Here is a 17,835-nt window from a genome sequence, read left to right on the forward strand (position 1 = left end):
AAACGGTCCCTCTCTCCTCATAGTTGTACCTGTTGTAAACGGTTCCCCTCTCCTCGTAGTTGTACCTGTTGTAAACGGTCCCCCTCTCCTCATAGTTGTACCTGTTGTAAACGGTTCCCCTCTCCTCATAGTTGTACCTGTTGTAAACGGTTCCCCCTCTCCTCAGACTCCTCATAGTTGTACCTGTTGTAAACGGTCCCCCCTCTCCTCATAGTTGTACCTGTTGTAAACGGTTCCCTTCTCCTCATAGTTGTACCTGTTGTAAACGGTCCCCCTCTCCTCATAGTTGTACCTGTTGTAAACGGTCCCTCTCTCCTCATAGTTGTACCTGTTGTAAACGGTTCCCCTCTCCTCGTAGTTGTACCTGTTGTAAACGGTCCCCCTCTCCTCATAGTTGTACCTGTTGTAAACGGTTCCCCTCTCCTCATAGTTGTTCCTGTTGTAAACGGTTCCCCTCTCCTCATAGTTGTACCTGTTGTAAACGGTTCCCCCTCTCCTCATAGTTGTACCTGTTGTAAACGGTTCCCCTCTCCTCATAGTTGTACCTGTTGTAAACGGTTCCTCTCTCCTCATAGTTGTACCTGTTGTAAACGGTCCCTCTCTCCTCATAGTTGTACCTGTTGTAAACGGTTCCTCTCTCCTCATAGTTGTACCTGTTGTAAACGGTTCCTCTCTCCTCATAGTTGTACCTGTTGTAAACGGTCCCCCTCTCCTCATAGTTGTACCTGTTGTAAACGGTTCCCCTCTCCTCATAGTTGTACCTGTTGTAAACGGTCCCCCCTCTCCTCATAGTTGTACCTGTTGTAAACGGTTCCTCTCTCCTCATAGTTGTACCTGTTGTAAACGGTCCTCTCTCCTCATAGTTGTACCTGTTGTAAACGGTTCCCCTCTCCTCATAGTTGTACCTGTTGTAAACGGTCCCCCCTCTCCTCATAGTTGTACCTGTTGTAAACGGTTCCCCCTCTCCTCATAGTTGTACCTGTTGTAAACGGTTCCTCTCTCCTCATAGTTGTACCTGTTGTAAACGGTTCCTCTCTCCTCATAGTTGTACCTGTTGTAAACGGTCCCCCCTCTCCTCATAGTTGTACCTGTTGTAAACGGTTCCCCCTCTCATAGTTGTACCTGTTGTAAACGGTTCCCTCTCTCCTCGTAGTTGTACCTGTTGTAAACGGTCCCCCTCTCCTCATAGTTGTACCTGTTGTAAACGGTTCCCTCTCTCCTCATAGTTGTACCTGTTGTAAACGGTTCCCCTCTCCTCATAGTTGTACCTGTTGTAAACGGTCCCCCTCTCCTCATAGTTGTACCTGTTGTAAACGGTTCCTCTCTCCTCATAGTTGTACCTGTTGTAAACGGTTCCCCCTCTCCTCATAGTTGTACCTATTGTAAACGGTTCCCCTCTCCACATAGTTGTACCTGTTGTAAACGGTTCCCCTCTCCTCATAGTTGTACCTGTTGTAAACGGTTCCCCTCTCCTCGTAGTTGTACCTGTTGTAAACGGTTCCCTCTCTCCTCATAGTTGTACCTGTTGTAAACGGTTCCCCTCTCCTCATAGTTGTACCTGTTGTAAACGGTTCCCCCCTCTCCTCAGACTCCTCATAGTTGTACCTGTTGTAAACGGTTCCCCTCTCCTCATAGTTGTACCTGTTGTAAACGGTTCCTCTCTCCTCATAGTTGTACCTGTTGTAAACGGTTCCCCTCTCCTCAGACTCCTCATAGTTGTACCTGTTGTAAACGGTTCCTCTCTCCTCATAGTTGTACCTGTTGTAAACGGTTCCCCCTCTCCTCATAGTCGTACCTGTTGTAAACGGTTCCTCTCTCCTCATAGTTGTACCTGTTGTAAACGGTTCCTCTCTCCTCATAGTTGTACCTGTTGTAAACGGTTCCTCTCTCCTCATAGTTGTACCTGTTGTAAACGGTTCCACCTCTCCTCATAGTTGTACCTGTTGTAAACGGTTCCACCTCTCCTCATAGTTGTACCTGTTGTAAACGGTTCCCCCTCTCCTCATAGTTGTACCTGTTGTAAACGGTTCCCCCTCTCCTCATAGTTGTACCTGTTGTAAACGGTTCCCCTCTCCTCATAGTTGTACCTGTTGTAAACGGTTCCCCTCTCCTCATAGTTGTACCTGTTGTAAACGGTTCCTCTCTCCTCATAGTTGTACCTGTTGTAAACGGTTCCTCTCTCCTCATAGTTGTACCTGTTGTAAACGGTTCCTCTCTCCTCATAGTTGTACCTGTTGTAAACGGTCCCCCTCTCCTCATAGTTGTACCTGTTGTAAACGGTTCCCCTCTCCTCATAGTTGTACCTGTTGTAAACGGTCCCCCCTCTCCTCATAGTTGTACCTGTTGTAAACGGTTCCTCTCTCCTCATAGTTGTACCTGTTGTAAACGGTTCCCCCTCTCCTCATAGTTGTACCTGTTGTAAACGGTTCCCCCTCTCCTCATAGTTGTACCTGTTGTAAACGGTTCCCCTCTCCTCATAGTTGTACCTGTTGTAAACGGTCCCCCCTCTCCTCATAGTTGTACCTGTTGTAAACGGTTCCTCTCTCCTCATAGTTGTACCTGTTGTAAACGGTCCCCCTCTCCTCATAGTTGTACCTGTTGTAAACGGTTCCCCTCTCCTCATAGTTGTACCTGTTGTAAACGGTTCCCCTCTCCTCATAGTTGTACCTGTTGTAAACGGTTCCTCTCTCCTCATAGTTGTACCTGTTGTAAACGGTCCCCCCTCTCCTCATAGTTGTACCTGTTGTAAACGGTTCCCCTCTCCTCATAGTTGTACCTGTTGTAAACGGTTCCCCCTCTCCTCATAGTTGTACCTGTTGTAAACGGTTCCCCCTCTCCTCATAGTTGTACCTGTTGTAAACGGTTCCCCTCTCCTCATAGTTGTACCTGTTGTAAACGGTTCCTCTCTCCTCATAGTTGTACCTGTTGTAAACGGTCCCTCTCTCCTCATAGTTGTACCTGTTGTAAACGGTTCCTCTCTCCTCATAGTTGTACCTGTTGTAAACGGTTCCTCTCTCCTCATAGTTGTACCTGTTGTAAACGGTCCCCCTCTCCTCATAGTTGTACCTGTTGTAAACGGTTCCCCTCTCCTCATAGTTGTACCTGTTGTAAACGGTCCCCCCTCTCCTCATAGTTGTAAACGGTTCCTCTCTCCTCATAGTTGTACCTGTTGTAAACGGTTCCCCCTCTCCTCATAGTTGTACCTGTTGTAAACGGTTCCCCTCTCCTCATAGTTGTACCTGTTGTAAACGGTTCCTCTCTCCTCATAGTTGTACCTGTTGTAAACGGTTCCCCCTCTCCTCATAGTTGTACCTGTTGTAAACGGTTCCCCTCTCCTCATAGTTGTACCTGTTGTAAACGGTTCCCCTCTCCTCATAGTTGTACCTGTTGTAAACGGTTCCTCTCTCCTCATAGTTGTACCTGTTGTAAACGGTCCCCCCTCTCCTCATAGTTGTACCTGTTGTAAACGGTTCCCCTCTCCTCATAGTTGTACCTGTTGTAAACGGTCCCCCCTCTCCTCATAGTTGTACCTGTTGTAAACGGTTCCCCCTCTCCTCATAGTTGTACCTGTTGTAAACGGTTCCTCTCTCCTCATAGTTGTACCTGTTGTAAACGGTTCCTCTCTCCTCATAGTTGTACCTGTTGTAAACGGTCCCCCCGCTCCTCATAGTTGTACCTGTTGTAAACGGTTCCCCCTCTCATAGTTGTACCTGTTGTAAACGGTCCCCCTCTCCTCATAGTTGTACCTGTTGTAAACGGTCCCCCTCTCCTCATAGTTGTACCTGTTGTAAACGGTTCCCTCTCTCCTCATAGTTGTACCTGTTGTAAACGGTTCCCCTCTCCTCATAGTTGTACCTGTTGTAAACGGTCCCCCTCTCCTCATAGTTGTACCTGTTGTAAACGGTTCCTCTCTCCTCATAGTTGTACCTGTTGTAAACGGTTCCCCCTCTCCTCATAGTTGTACCTATTGTAAACGGTTCCCCTCTCCTCATAGTTGTACCTGTTGTAAACGGTTCCCCTCTCCTCGTAGTTGTACCTGTTGTAAACGGTCCCCCCTCTCCTCATAGTTGTACCTGTTGTAAACGGTTCCTCTCTCCTCATAGTTGTACCTGTTGTAAACGGTTCCTCTCTCCTCATAGTTGTACCTGTTGTAAACGGTTCCCCTCTCCTCATAGTTGTACCTGTTGTAAACGGTCCCCCCTCTCCTCATAGTTGTACCTGTTGTAAACGGTTCCCCCTCTCCTCATAGTTGTACCTGTTGTAAACGGTTCCTCTCTCCTCATAGTTGTACCTGTTGTAAACGGTTCCTCTCTCCTCATAGTTGTACCTGTTGTAAACGGTCCCCCCTCTCCTCATAGTTGTACCTGTTGTAAACGGTTCCCCCTCTCATAGTTGTACCTGTTGTAAACGGTCCCCCTCTCCTCATAGTTGTACCTGTTGTAAACGGTCCCCCTCTCCTCATAGTTGTACCTGTTGTAAACGGTTCCCTCTCTCCTCATAGTTGTACCTGTTGTAAACGGTTCCCCTCTCCTCATAGTTGTACCTGTTGTAAACGGTCCCCCTCTCCTCATAGTTGTACCTGTTGTAAACGGTTCCTCTCTCCTCATAGTTGTACCTGTTGTAAACGGTTCCCCCTCTCCTCATAGTTGTACCTATTGTAAACGGTTCCCCTCTCCACATAGTTGTACCTGTTGTAAACGGTTCCCCTCTCCTCATAGTTGTACCTGTTGTAAACGGTTCCCCTCTCCTCGTAGTTGTACCTGTTGTAAACGGTTCCCTCTCTCCTCATAGTTGTACCTGTTGTAAACGGTTCCCCTCTCTTCATAGTTGTACCTGTTGTAAACGGTTCCCCCCTCTCCTCAGACTCCTCATAGTTGTACCTGTTGTAAACGGTTCCCCTCTCCTCATAGTTGTACCTGTTGTAAACGGTTCCTCTCTCCTCATAGTTGTACCTGTTGTAAACGGTTCCCCTCTCCTCAGACTCCTCATAGTTGTACCTGTTGTAAACGGTTCCTCTCTCCTCATAGTTGTACCTGTTGTAAACGGTTCCCCCTCTCCTCATAGTTGTACCTGTTGTAAACGGTTCCTCTCTCCTCATAGTTGTACCTGTTGTAAACGGTTCCTCTCTCCTCATAGTTGTACCTGTTGTAAACGGTTCCTCTCTCCTCATAGTTGTACCTGTTGTAAACGGTTCCACCTCTCCTCATAGTTGTACCTGTTGTAAACGGTTCCCCCTCTCCTCATAGTTGTACCTGTTGTAAACGGTTCCCCCTCTCCTCATAGTTGTACCTGTTGTAAACGGTTCCCCCTCTCCTCATAGTTGTACCTGTTGTAAACGGTTCCCCTCTCCTCATAGTTGTACCTGTTGTAAACGGTTCCTCTCTCCTCATAGTTGTACCTGTTGTAAACGGTCCCTCTCTCCTCATAGTTGTACCTGTTGTAAACGGTTCCTCTCTCCTCATAGTTGTACCTGTTGTAAACGGTCCCCCTCTCCTCATAGTTGTACCTGTTGTAAACGGTTCCCCTCTCCTCATAGTTGTACCTGTTGTAAACGGTCCCCCCTCTCCTCATAGTTGTACCTGTTGTAAACGGTTCCTCTCTCCTCATAGTTGTACCTGTTGTAAACGGTTCCCCCTCTCCTCATAGTTGTACCTGTTGTAAACGGTTCCCCCTCTCCTCATAGTTGTACCTGTTGTAAACGGTTCCCCTCTCCTCATAGTTGTACCTGTTGTAAACGGTTCCTCTCTCCTCATAGTTGTACCTGTTGTAAACGGTTCCCCCTCTCCTCATAGTTGTACCTGTTGTAAACGGTTCCCCTCTCCTCATAGTTGTACCTGTTGTAAACGGTTCCCCTCTCCTCATAGTTGTACCTGTTGTAAACGGTTCCTCTCTCCTCATAGTTGTACCTGTTGTAAACGGTCCCCCCTCTCCTCATAGTTGTACCTGTTGTAAACGGTTCCCCTCTCCTCATAGTTGTACCTGTTGTAAACGGTTCCCCCTCTCCTCATAGTTGTACCTGTTGTAAACGGTTCCCCCTCTCCTCATAGTTGTACCTGTTGTAAACGGTTCCCCTCTCCTCATAGTTGTACCTGTTGTAAACGGTTCCTCTCTCCTCATAGTTGTACCTGTTGTAAACGGTCCCCCCTCTCCTCATAGTTGTACCTGTTGTAAACGGTTCCCCCTCTCATAGTTGTACCTGTTGTAAACGGTCCCCCTCTCCTCATAGTTGTACCTGTTGTAAACGGTCCCCCTCTCCTCATAGTTGTACCTGTTGTAAACGGTTCCCTCTCTCCTCATAGTTGTACCTGTTGTAAACGGTTCCCTCTCTCCTCATAGTTGTACCTGTTGTAAACGGTTCCCCTCTCCTCATAGTTGTACCTGTTGTAAACGGTCCCCCTCTCCTCATAGTTGTACCTGTTGTAAACGGTTCCTCTCTCCTCATAGTTGTACCTGTTGTAAACGGTTCCCCCTCTCCTCATAGTTGTACCTATTGTAAACGGTTCCCCTCTCCACATAGTTGTACCTGTTGTAAACGGTTCCCCTCTCCTCATAGTTGTACCTGTTGTAAACGGTTCCCCTCTCCTCGTAGTTGTACCTGTTGTAAACGGTTCCCTCTCTCCTCATAGTTGTACCTGTTGTAAACGGTTCCCCTCTCCTCATAGTTGTACCTGTTGTAAACGGTTCCCCCCTCTCCTCAGACTCCTCATAGTTGTACCTGTTGTAAACGGTTCCCCTCTCCTCATAGTTGTACCTGTTGTAAACGGTTCCTCTCTCCTCATAGTTGTACCTGTTGTAAACGGTTCCCCTCTCCTCAGACTCCTCATAGTTGTACCTGTTGTAAACGGTTCCTCTCTCCTCATAGTTGTACCTGTTGTAAACGGTTCCCCCTCTCCTCATAGTTGTACCTGTTGTAAACGGTTCCTCTCTCCTCATAGTTGTACCTGTTGTAAACGGTTCCTCTCTCCTCATAGTTGTACCTGTTGTAAACGGTTCCTCTCTCCTCATAGTTGTACCTGTTGTAAACGGTTCCACCTCTCCTCATAGTTGTACCTGTTGTAAACGGTTCCCCCTCTCCTCATAGTTGTACCTGTTGTAAACGGTTCCCCCTCTCCTCATAGTTGTACCTGTTGTAAACGGTTCCCCCTCTCCTCATAGTTGTACCTGTTGTAAACGGTTCCCCCTCTCCTCATAGTTGTACCTGTTGTAAACGGTTCCCCTCTCCTCATAGTTGTACCTGTTGTAAACGGTTCCTCTCTCCTCATAGTTGTACCTGTTGTAAACGGTCCCTCTCTCCTCATAGTTGTACCTGTTGTAAACGGTTCCTCTCTCCTCATAGTTGTACCTGTTGTAAACGGTTCCTCTCTCCTCATAGTTGTACCTGTTGTAAACGGTCCCCCTCTCCTCATAGTTGTACCTGTTGTAAACGGTTCCCCTCTCCTCATAGTTGTACCTGTTGTAAACGGTCCCCCCTCTCCTCATAGTTGTACCTGTTGTAAACGGTTCCTCTCTCCTCATAGTTGTACCTGTTGTAAACGGTTCCCCCTCTCCTCATAGTTGTACCTGTTGTAAACGGTTCCCCCTCTCCTCATAGTTGTACCTGTTGTAAACGGTTCCCCTCTCCTCATAGTTGTACCTGTTGTAAACGGTTCCTCTCTCCTCATAGTTGTACCTGTTGTAAACGGTTCCCCCTCTCCTCATAGTTGTACCTGTTGTAAACGGTTCCTCTCTCCTCATAGTTGTACCTGTTGTAAACGGTCCCCCCTCTCCTCATAGTTGTACCTGTTGTAAACGGTTCCCCTCTCCTCATAGTTGTACCTGTTGTAAACGGTTCCCCCTCTCCTCATAGTTGTACCTGTTGTAAACGGTTCCCCCTCTCCTCATAGTTGTACCTGTTGTAAACGGTTCCCCTCTCCTCATAGTTGTACCTGTTGTAAACGGTTCCTCTCTCCTCATAGTTGTACCTGTTGTAAACGGTCCCTCTCTCCTCATAGTTGTACCTGTTGTAAACGGTTCCTCTCTCCTCATAGTTGTACCTGTTGTAAACGGTTCCTCTCTCCTCATAGTTGTACCTGTTGTAAACGGTCCCCCTCTCCTCATAGTTGTACCTGTTGTAAACGGTTCCTCTCTCCTCATAGTTGTACCTGTTGTAAACGGTTCCCCCTCTCCTCATAGTTGTACCTATTGTAAACGGTTCCCCTCTCCACATAGTTGTACCTGTTGTAAACGGTTCCCCTCTCCTCATAGTTGTACCTGTTGTAAACGGTTCCCCTCTCCTCGTAGTTGTACCTGTTGTAAACGGTTCCCTCTCTCCTCATAGTTGTACCTGTTGTAAACGGTTCCCCTCTCCTCATAGTTGTACCTGTTGTAAACGGTTCCCCCCTCTCCTCAGACTCCTCATAGTTGTACCTGTTGTAAACGGTTCCCCTCTCCTCATAGTTGTACCTGTTGTAAACGGTTCCTCTCTCCTCATAGTTGTACCTGTTGTAAACGGTTCCCCTCTCCTCATAGTTGTACCTGTTGTAAACGGTTCCTCTCTCCTCATAGTTGTACCTGTTGTAAACGGTTCCACCTCTCCTCATAGTTGTACCTGTTGTAAACGGTTCCCCCTCTCCTCATAGTTGTACCTGTTGTAAACGGTTCCTCTCTCCTCATAGTTGTACCTGTTGTAAACGGTTCCCCCTCTCCTCATAGTTGTACCTGTTGTAAACGGTTCCTCTCTCCTCATAGTTGTACCTGTTGTAAACGGTTCCTCTCTCCTCATAGTTGTACCTGTTGTAAACGGTTCCTCTCTCCTCATAGTTGTACCTGTTGTAAACGGTTCCACCTCTCCTCATAGTTGTACCTGTTGTAAACGGTTCCCCCTCTCCTCATAGTTGTACCTGTTGTAAACGGTTCCCCCTCTCCTCATAGTTGTACCTGTTGTAAACGGTTCCCCCTCTCCTCATAGTTGTACCTGTTGTAAACGGTTCCCCCTCTCCTCATAGTTGTACCTGTTGTAAACGGTTCCCCTCTCCTCATAGTTGTACCTGTTGTAAACGGTTCCTCTCTCCTCATAGTTGTACCTGTTGTAAACGGTCCCTCTCTCCTCATAGTTGTACCTGTTGTAAACGGTTCCTCTCTCCTCATAGTTGTACCTGTTGTAAACGGTTCCTCTCTCCTCATAGTTGTACCTGTTGTAAACGGTCCCCCTCTCCTCATAGTTGTACCTGTTGTAAACGGTTCCCCTCTCCTCATAGTTGTACCTGTTGTAAACGGTCCCCCCTCTCCTCATAGTTGTACCTGTTGTAAACGGTTCCTCTCTCCTCATAGTTGTACCTGTTGTAAACGGTTCCCCCTCTCCTCATAGTTGTACCTGTTGTAAACGGTTCCCCCTCTCCTCATAGTTGTACCTGTTGTAAACGGTTCCCCTCTCCTCATAGTTGTACCTGTTGTAAACGGTTCCTCTCTCCTCATAGTTGTACCTGTTGTAAACGGTTCCCCCTCTCCTCATAGTTGTACCTGTTGTAAACGGTTCCTCTCTCCTCATAGTTGTACCTGTTGTAAACGGTCCCCCCTCTCCTCATAGTTGTACCTGTTGTAAACGGTTCCCCTCTCCTCATAGTTGTACCTGTTGTAAACGGTTCCCCCTCTCCTCATAGTTGTACCTGTTGTAAACGGTTCCCCCTCTCCTCATAGTTGTACCTGTTGTAAACGGTTCCCCTCTCCTCATAGTTGTACCTGTTGTAAACGGTTCCTCTCTCCTCATAGTTGTACCTGTTGTAAACGGTCCCTCTCTCCTCATAGTTGTACCTGTTGTAAACGGTTCCTCTCTCCTCATAGTTGTACCTGTTGTAAACGGTTCCTCTCTCCTCATAGTTGTACCTGTTGTAAACGGTCCCCCTCTCCTCATAGTTGTACCTGTTGTAAACGGTTCCTCTCTCCTCATAGTTGTACCTGTTGTAAACGGTTCCCCCTCTCCTCATAGTTGTACCTATTGTAAACGGTTCCCCTCTCCACATAGTTGTACCTGTTGTAAACGGTTCCCCTCTCCTCATAGTTGTACCTGTTGTAAACGGTTCCCCTCTCCTCGTAGTTGTACCTGTTGTAAACGGTTCCCTCTCTCCTCATAGTTGTACCTGTTGTAAACGGTTCCCCTCTCCTCATAGTTGTACCTGTTGTAAACGGTTCCCCCCTCTCCTCAGACTCCTCATAGTTGTACCTGTTGTAAACGGTTCCCCTCTCCTCATAGTTGTACCTGTTGTAAACGGTTCCTCTCTCCTCATAGTTGTACCTGTTGTAAACGGTTCCCCTCTCCTCATAGTTGTACCTGTTGTAAACGGTTCCTCTCTCCTCATAGTTGTACCTGTTGTAAACGGTTCCACCTCTCCTCATAGTTGTACCTGTTGTAAACGGTTCCCCCTCTCCTCATAGTTGTACCTGTTGTAAACGGTTCCCCCTCTCCTCATAGTTGTACCTGTTGTAAACGGTTCCCCCTCTCCTCATAGTTGTACCTGTTGTAAACGGTTCCTCTCTCCTCAGTTGTACCTGTTGTAAACGGTCCCCCCTCTCCTCATAGTTGTACCTGTTGTAAACGGTCCCCCCTCTCCTCATAGTTGTACCTGTTGTAAACGGTTCCCCCTCTCCTCATAGTTGTACCTGTTGTAAACGGTCCCCCCTCTCCTCATAGTTGTACCTGTTGTAAACGGTTCCCCTCTCCTCATAGTTGTACCTGTTGTAAACGGTTCCCTCTCTCCTCATAGTTGTACCTGTTGTAAACGGTTCCCCCTCTCCTCATAGTTGTACCTGTTGTAAACGGTCCCGCTCTCCTCATAGTTGTACCTGTTGTAAACGGTCCCCCCTCTCCTCATAGTTGTACCTGTTGTAAACGGTCCCCCCTCTCCTCATAGTTGTACCTGTTGTAAACGGTCCCCCTCTCCTCATAGTTGTACCTGTTGTAAACGGTTCCTCTCTCCTCATAGTTGTACCTGTTGTAAACGGTCCCCCCTCTCCTCATAGTTGTACCTGTTGTAAACGGTTCCCCTCTCCTCATAGTTGTACCTGTTGTAAACGGTCCCCCCTCTCCTCATAGTTGTACCTGTTGTAAACGGTCCCCCCTCTCCTCATAGTTGTACCTGTTGTAAACGGTCCCCCCTCTCCTCATAGTTGTACCTGTTGTAAACGGTTTCCCCTCTCCTCATAGTTGTACCTGTTGTAAACGGTTTCCCCTCTCCTCATAGTTGTACCTGTTGTAAACGGTTCCTCTCTCCTCATAGTTGTACCTGTTGTAAACGGTTCCCCCTCTCCTCATAGTTGTACCTGTTGTAAACGGTTCCCCCTCTCCTCATAGTTGTACCTGTTGTAAACGGTTCCCCTCTCCTCATAGTTGTACCTGTTGTAAACGGTTCCTCTCTCCTCATAGTTGTACCTGTTGTAAACGGTTCCCCCTCTCCTCATAGTTGTACCTGTTGTAAACGGTTCCCCTCTCCTCATAGTTGTACCTGTTGTAAACGGTTCCCCTCTCCTCATAGTTGTACCTGTTGTAAACGGTTCCTCTCTCCTCATAGTTGTACCTGTTGTAAACGGTCCCCTCTCTCCTCATAGTTGTACCTGTTGTAAACGGTCCCCCCTCTCCTCATAGTTGTACCTGTTGTAAACGGTTCCCCTCTCCTCATAGTTGTACCTGTTGTAAACGGTTCCCCCTCTCCTCATAGTTGTACCTGTTGTAAACGGTTCCCCCTCTCCTCATAGTTGTACCTGTTGTAAACGGTTCCTCTCTCCTCATAGTTGTACCTGTTGTAAACGGTCCCTCTCTCCTCATAGTTGTACCTGTTGTAAACGGTTCCTCTCTCCTCATAGTTGTACCTGTTGTAAACGGTTCCTCTCTCCTCATAGTTGTACCTGTTGTAAACGGTCCCCCTCTCCTCATAGTTGTACCTGTTGTAAACGGTTCCTCTCTCCTCATAGTTGTACCTGTTGTAAACGGTTCCCCCTCTCCTCATAGTTGTACCTATTGTAAACGGTTCCCCTCTCCACATAGTTGTACCTGTTGTAAACGGTTCCCCTCTCCTCATAGTTGTACCTGTTGTAAACGGTCCCCCCTCTCCTCATAGTTGTACCTGTTGTAAACGGTCCCCCCTCTCCTCATAGTTGTACCTGTTGTAAACGGTTTCCCCTCTCCTCATAGTTGTACCTGTTGTAAACGGTCCCCCCTCTCCTCATAGTTGTACCTGTTGTAAACGGTTCCCCTCTCCTCATAGTTGTACCTGTTGTAAACGGTTCCCTCTCTCCTCATAGTTGTACCTGTTGTAAACGGTTCCCCCTCTCCTCATAGTTGTACCTGTTGTAAACGGTTCCTCTCTCCTCATAGTTGTACCTGTTGTAAACGGTCCCCCCTCTCCTCATAGTTGTACCTGTTGTAAACGGTCCCCCCTCTCCTCATAGTTGTACCTGTTGTAAACGGTTCCCCTCTCCTCATAGTTGTACCTGTTGTAAACGGTCCCCCCTCTCCTCATAGTTGTACCTGTTGTAAACGGTCCCCCCTCTCCTCATAGTTGTACCTGTTGTAAACGGTTCCCCCTCTCCTCATAGTTGTACCTGTTGTAAACGGTCCCCCCTCTCCTCATAGTTGTACCTGTTGTAAACTGTTCCCCTCTCCTCATAGTTGTACCTGTTGTAAACGGTTCCCTCTCTCCTCATAGTTGTACCTGTTGTAAACGGTTCCCCCTCTCCTCATAGTTGTACCTGTTGTAAACGGTTCCCCTCTCCTCATAGTTGTACCTGTTGTAAACGGTTCCCCTCTCCTCATAGTTGTACCTGTTGTAAACGGTTCCCCCTCTCCTCATAGTTGTACCTGTTGTAAACGGTCCCCCCTCTCCTCATAGTTGTACCTGTTGTAAACGGTCCCCCTCTCCTCATAGTTGTACCTGTTGTAAACGGTTCCTCTCTCCTCATAGTTGTACCTGTTGTAAACGGTCCCCCCTCTCCTCATAGTTGTACCTGTTGTAAACGGTTCCCCTCTCCTCATAGTTGTACCTGTTGTAAACGGTCCCCCCTCTCCTCATAGTTGTACCTGTTGTAAACGGTCCCCCCTCTCCTCATAGTTGTACCTGTTGTAAACGGTCCCCCCTCTCCTCATAGTTGTACCTGTTGTAAACGGTTCCTCTCTCCTCATAGTTGTACCTGTTGTAAACGGTCCCCTCTCTCCTCATAGTTGTACCTGTTGTAAACGGTTCCCCCTCTCCTCATAGTTGTACCTGTTGTAAACGGTTCCCTCTCTCCTCATAGTTGTACCTGTTGTAAACGGTCCCCCCTCTCCTCATAGTTGTACCTGTTGTAAACGGTCCCCCCTCTCCTCATAGTTGTACCTGTTGTAAACGGTTCCCCCTCTCCTCATAGTTGTACCTGTTGTAAACGGTCCCCCCTCTCCTCATAGTTGTACCTGTTGTAAACGGTCCCCCTCTCCTCAGACTCCTCATAGTTGTACCTGTTGTAAACGGTCCCCCTCTCCTCATAGTTGTACCTGTTGTAAACGGTTCCCCCTCTCCTCATAGTTGTACCTGTTGTAAACGGTCCCCCCTCTCCTCATAGTTGTACCTGTTGTAAACGGTTCCCCCCTCCTCATAGTTGTACCTGTTGTAAACGGTTCCCCCCTCCTCATAGTTGTACCTGTTGTAAACGGTCCCCCTCTCCTCAGACTCCTCATAGTTGTACCTGTTGTAAACGGTCCCCCTCTCCTCATAGTTGTACCTGTTGTAAACGGTTCCCCCTCTCCTCATAGTTGTACCTGTTGTAAACGGTCCCCCCTCTCCTCATAGTTGTACCTGTTGTAAACGGTCCCCCCTCTCCTCATAGTTGTACCTGTTGTAAACGGTCCCCCCTCTCCTCATAGTTGTACCTGTTGTAAACGGTCCCCCCTCTCCTCATAGTTGTACCTGTTGTAAACGGTCCCCCTCTCCTCATAGTTGTACCTGTTGTAAACGGTTCCCCTCTCCTCATAGTTGTACCTGTTGTAAACGGTCCCCCTCTCCTCATAGTTGTACCTGTTGTAAACGGTCCCCCCTCTCCTCATAGTTGTACCTGTTGTAAACGGTTCCCCTCTCCTCAGACTCCTCATAGTTGTACCTGTTGTAAACGGTCCCCCTCTCCTCATAGTTGTACCTGTTGTAAACGGTCCCCCTCTCCTCATAGTTGTACCTGTTGTAAACGGTTCCTCTCTCCTCAGACTCGACGGGGAAGTTCTGGATGGTGGGCAGCGAGGCATCGGTGGTGAGCAGCAGTGACGCCCCCGTCGACTTCCTGTTAGAGTTCTGCGACTACAACAAGGTCGCCATCCGCTCCGTCGCTGACGGGAAGTATCTCCACGGCGACCACGCCGGCGTCTTGAAGGCCAACGCCGACGACCTGGAGACCGCCACGCTCTGGGAGTACTGACCCCTCCCCCCGAGACCCTGTTACTACGACAACAGCACCCCTTAACTCCCTCCATCCTTCTCTCAACTCTGTCCTAACCCCCTCCCAGACCAGGGCTGTGTTCAGTGTGGTGAAAGGTTCACAATATTGTAGATGGGGAATTTAAGACCTAGAGCTGACTCCATTATCTGTTTTACTTGATAATGAATCCCATCTCCTCTAATCTACACCATACGTTTCTATGTGACGTTCCACCGTTCTGAACAGGACCTTTTTTTTGAGTGAACTGGACAAAGGAGGGAGAGAAAGAGCTGGGGAAGGTATGTCCTTATGTAAGGCTTACTTCACGCTCCCTTTTTCTCTCGCTCCCTTTCCCTCCTTTTTCTCTCCCGCTCCCTTTCCCTCCTTTTTCTCTCCCGCTCCCTTTCCCTCCTTTTTCTCTCCCGCTCCCTTTCCCTCCTTTTTCTCTCTCGCTCCCTTTCCCTCTTTTTTTTCTCTCCCGCTCCCTTTCCTCCATTTTTTTTCTCTCCCGCTCCCTTTCCCTCCTTTTTCCCCCCGCTCCCTTTCCCTCCCTCCTTTTTCTCTCCCGCTCCCTTTCCCTCCTTTTTCTCTCCCGCTCCCTTTCCCTCCTTTTTCTCTCCCGCTCCCTTTCCCTCCCTCCTTTTTCTCTCCCGCTCCCTTTCCTCCATTTTTTTCTCTCCCGCTCCCTTTCCCTCCTTTTTCCCCCCGCTCCCTTTCCCTCCCTCCTTTTTCTCTCCCGCTCCCTTTCCCTCCCTTTCCTCCCTCCTTTTTCTCTCCCGCTCCCTTTCCCTCCCTCCTTTTTCTCTCCCGCTCCCTTTCCCTCCCTTTTTCCCCCGCTCCCTTTCCCTCTCTGTTCCATTCTGCAGTACCCACCTGTATTTTTTGCCAAAGTTAGTGGGGCTGTGCACTTCCCCCCCCCCTGTCCAATAGCAGCATGGCTCGATGTGTCTCTCAGTCCCAGATGTATGATTGGCCCACTCTCAAACAGCTGACGCCCCCCTCACAGAGCAGAGCTTTGTTAAAGCCCCTCCCGCTCAACTAAACACTTAAACAACTCTCATTCTATCTCTCTCTCTTTCTCCATCTGTTTATTTTGGTCTTTGTATCAAGGTTTCTCCTTCCTGTCTGTCTCGGTATTAAACAACACGTGGTGACAGACAGTATTTATCATGTATGACCTGATTTTGGGCCAGGGTTCAATCCCACAATGCAATGTTCACGGTAAACGCTGCATTTATGTCAGCTTATTCTGAAATTAGCGTTTAGGGGGAAAAGAAGCAGTGATGGTATTGAACCGGTTCTGTCTGGTTCTAGAGGCCTGCTGGGTAAAAACTGGAAGTGGATTCTCACTGTGTTCTGGAGTGGGTTTAGTCCCTCATCTCATAATATTGAATCACAGAAAATGTAAAATGTTCCAATGTAACCTAGAGGAAATTGTCATCTAGCTAGCGAGCTCATTGGTGGAGATTTTGGACAATGCGCCATTTTGAAATTGCCTTTTTTAAACGGCGCATTGTCTAAAAGAAGTGATGGTATTGAATCCGGGCCTAAATAATAGAACCGGTTCGGTCTGGAACTAGAGGCCTGCTGGTCTCTGAGCATCGTGTAAAAACTGGAAGTGGATTCTCGAACGGGTTTAGTCCCCTCATCTCATATTGAATCACAGGAAATGTACAATGTAACCTAGAGGAAATGATGTCATCCTCTAGCTGTGAGCTCATTGGTGTTGATTTTGATCTCCCGGACAGGAAGTAACCTGTTTATGTTGTTGTCGTGAAGGAAGTGTGTGTTCCTACAGCTGTCCAGAGCTCTGATCTGGTTGGACGTTAACCTCTCTGACTGGAAGAATATCTTTAATTTTGTCTGTAAGGCACAGCCATTATCATGGAGAATGATCTGTTGGTATTGACACAAACACCATCTCTCACATGACTTCCTGGTCTCACACTCCCTCCTCACAACTGGAATCTGGTGCTTAAGGAATTAATTCTCACGTAAATGTGATCCACTGTGATCTAGCCAGAGGTCAATGATGTGGATGGATGGAAAGGTGTGTATGTTGACTGTTGGTTCCCACAGGTGAGAGGTTAGGCCTCGTTGACTGTTGGTTCCCACAGGTGAGAGGTTAGAAGGCCTCGTTGACTGTTGGTTCCCACAGGTGAGAGGTTAGGCCTCGTTGACTGTTGGTTCCCACAGGTGAGAGGTTAGGCCTCGTTGACTGTTGGTTCCCACAGGTGAGAGGTTAGAAGGCCTCGTTGACTGTTGGTTCCCACAGGTGAGAGGTTAGAAGGCCTCGTTGACTGTTGGTTCCCACAGGTGAGAGGTTAGGCCTCGTTGACTGTTGGTTCCCACAGGTGAGAGGTTAGAAGGCCTCGTTGACTGTTGGTTCCCACAGGTGAGAGGTTAGGCCTCGTTGACTGTTGGTTCCCACAGGTGAGAGGTTAGAAGGCCTCGTTGACTGTTGGTTCCCACAGGTGAGAGGTTAGAAGGCCTCCATTGTAGTTATGGTAATGCCTGTGTCTGACTCAGTGTTTCTGGGTAATTTACTAAATGTAACTATAAAAATATACCACTTTTTTTTTTTTTTACTTTGTGAAACTGGAACTTTCCTTTTTGTTTATTTTTGGTGATAATCTTTTGTGCCATTGGTTCACCTGGATGCCAACAACCAATAAAAAACCTGGGATTTTGAACACTACTACCTACGTGTCTGTTCTGTGTTTTTATTGGACACCGCCTGTTCAACTATAACTACAACACATTGTGATGGGTGAGTTTATTTTTGTTGTGTCGTCCTGTCAAATCATGAAATGGAGGATTTCTTTCTACAATCCTGGATTGTGATTGAAACATTTTAGAGACACAGCTCCTCCATCTAAAACATGGCTTCAGCGGCCCAGTTAAAAAAATATAAAATAATCTGGAGTTCGCCTATTGAATAGAACGGAGTCCCCATTCGAAGTCAGGGATTCGTACGTTCTATTCATTCTATTTCTAAACACGTAATCCGATCATTAACTTTACGAAAACTGGGCCTTGGAGAGGTGGGAGGTCTAACTTACATTTACCAGCCGAGGTCCTCTGGGCCCTGGAGAGGTGGGAGCTCTAACTTACATTTACCAGCCGAGTTCCTGACTGACGACCACAATGGGGACAGCTCGTCTTACTGGGGTCTGACACAACTTATACATGTGTGGCGGCAGGTAGCCTAGTGGTTAGTTAGAGAGATGAGCCAGTAACCGAAAGGTTGCTAGATCGAATCCCCGAGCTGACAAGGTAAAAAACTGTCGTTCTGCCCCCTGAACAAGGCAGTTAACCCACTGTTCCCCCGGTAGGCCGTCATTGTAAATAAGAATTTGTTCTTAACTGACTTGCCTGGTTAAAAAGGTCAAATTTAAAAAAAACATTACAACTCGGGTCAAATAG

The 17,835-nt window shown here is 47.7% G+C and overlaps 1 protein-coding gene across 3 annotated transcripts in view; it reads left to right on the plus strand.

Annotated features, from left to right (window-relative positions):
* Positions 1 to 17,107, plus strand: part of fscn1a (fascin actin-bundling protein 1a) — a 56,311-nt gene extending 39,204 nt beyond the window's left edge. The window contains exons 8-9 of one of the 3 annotated variants that reach the window (XR_011673674.1): positions 14,201 to 16,842; positions 16,884 to 17,107. Coding sequence is in view for 1 of the 3 variants with exons in the window: in XM_071390901.1 (XP_071247002.1) it covers positions 14,201 to 14,409 (209 nt within the window). In the remaining 2 variants the exon portion in view is untranslated. Of the gene's footprint in view, positions 1 to 14,200 lie in introns of all 3 variants that reach the window. The other 2 variants (XR_011673669.1, XM_071390901.1) reach the window with 2 other exon arrangements.
* The last annotated feature ends 728 nt before the right edge of the window (positions 17,108 to 17,835 follow it).

The sequence above is a fragment of the Salvelinus alpinus genome, chromosome 1, assembly GCF_045679555.1.
Source record: "Salvelinus alpinus chromosome 1, SLU_Salpinus.1, whole genome shotgun sequence".
NCBI lineage: Eukaryota > Metazoa > Chordata > Actinopteri > Salmoniformes > Salmonidae > Salvelinus > Salvelinus alpinus.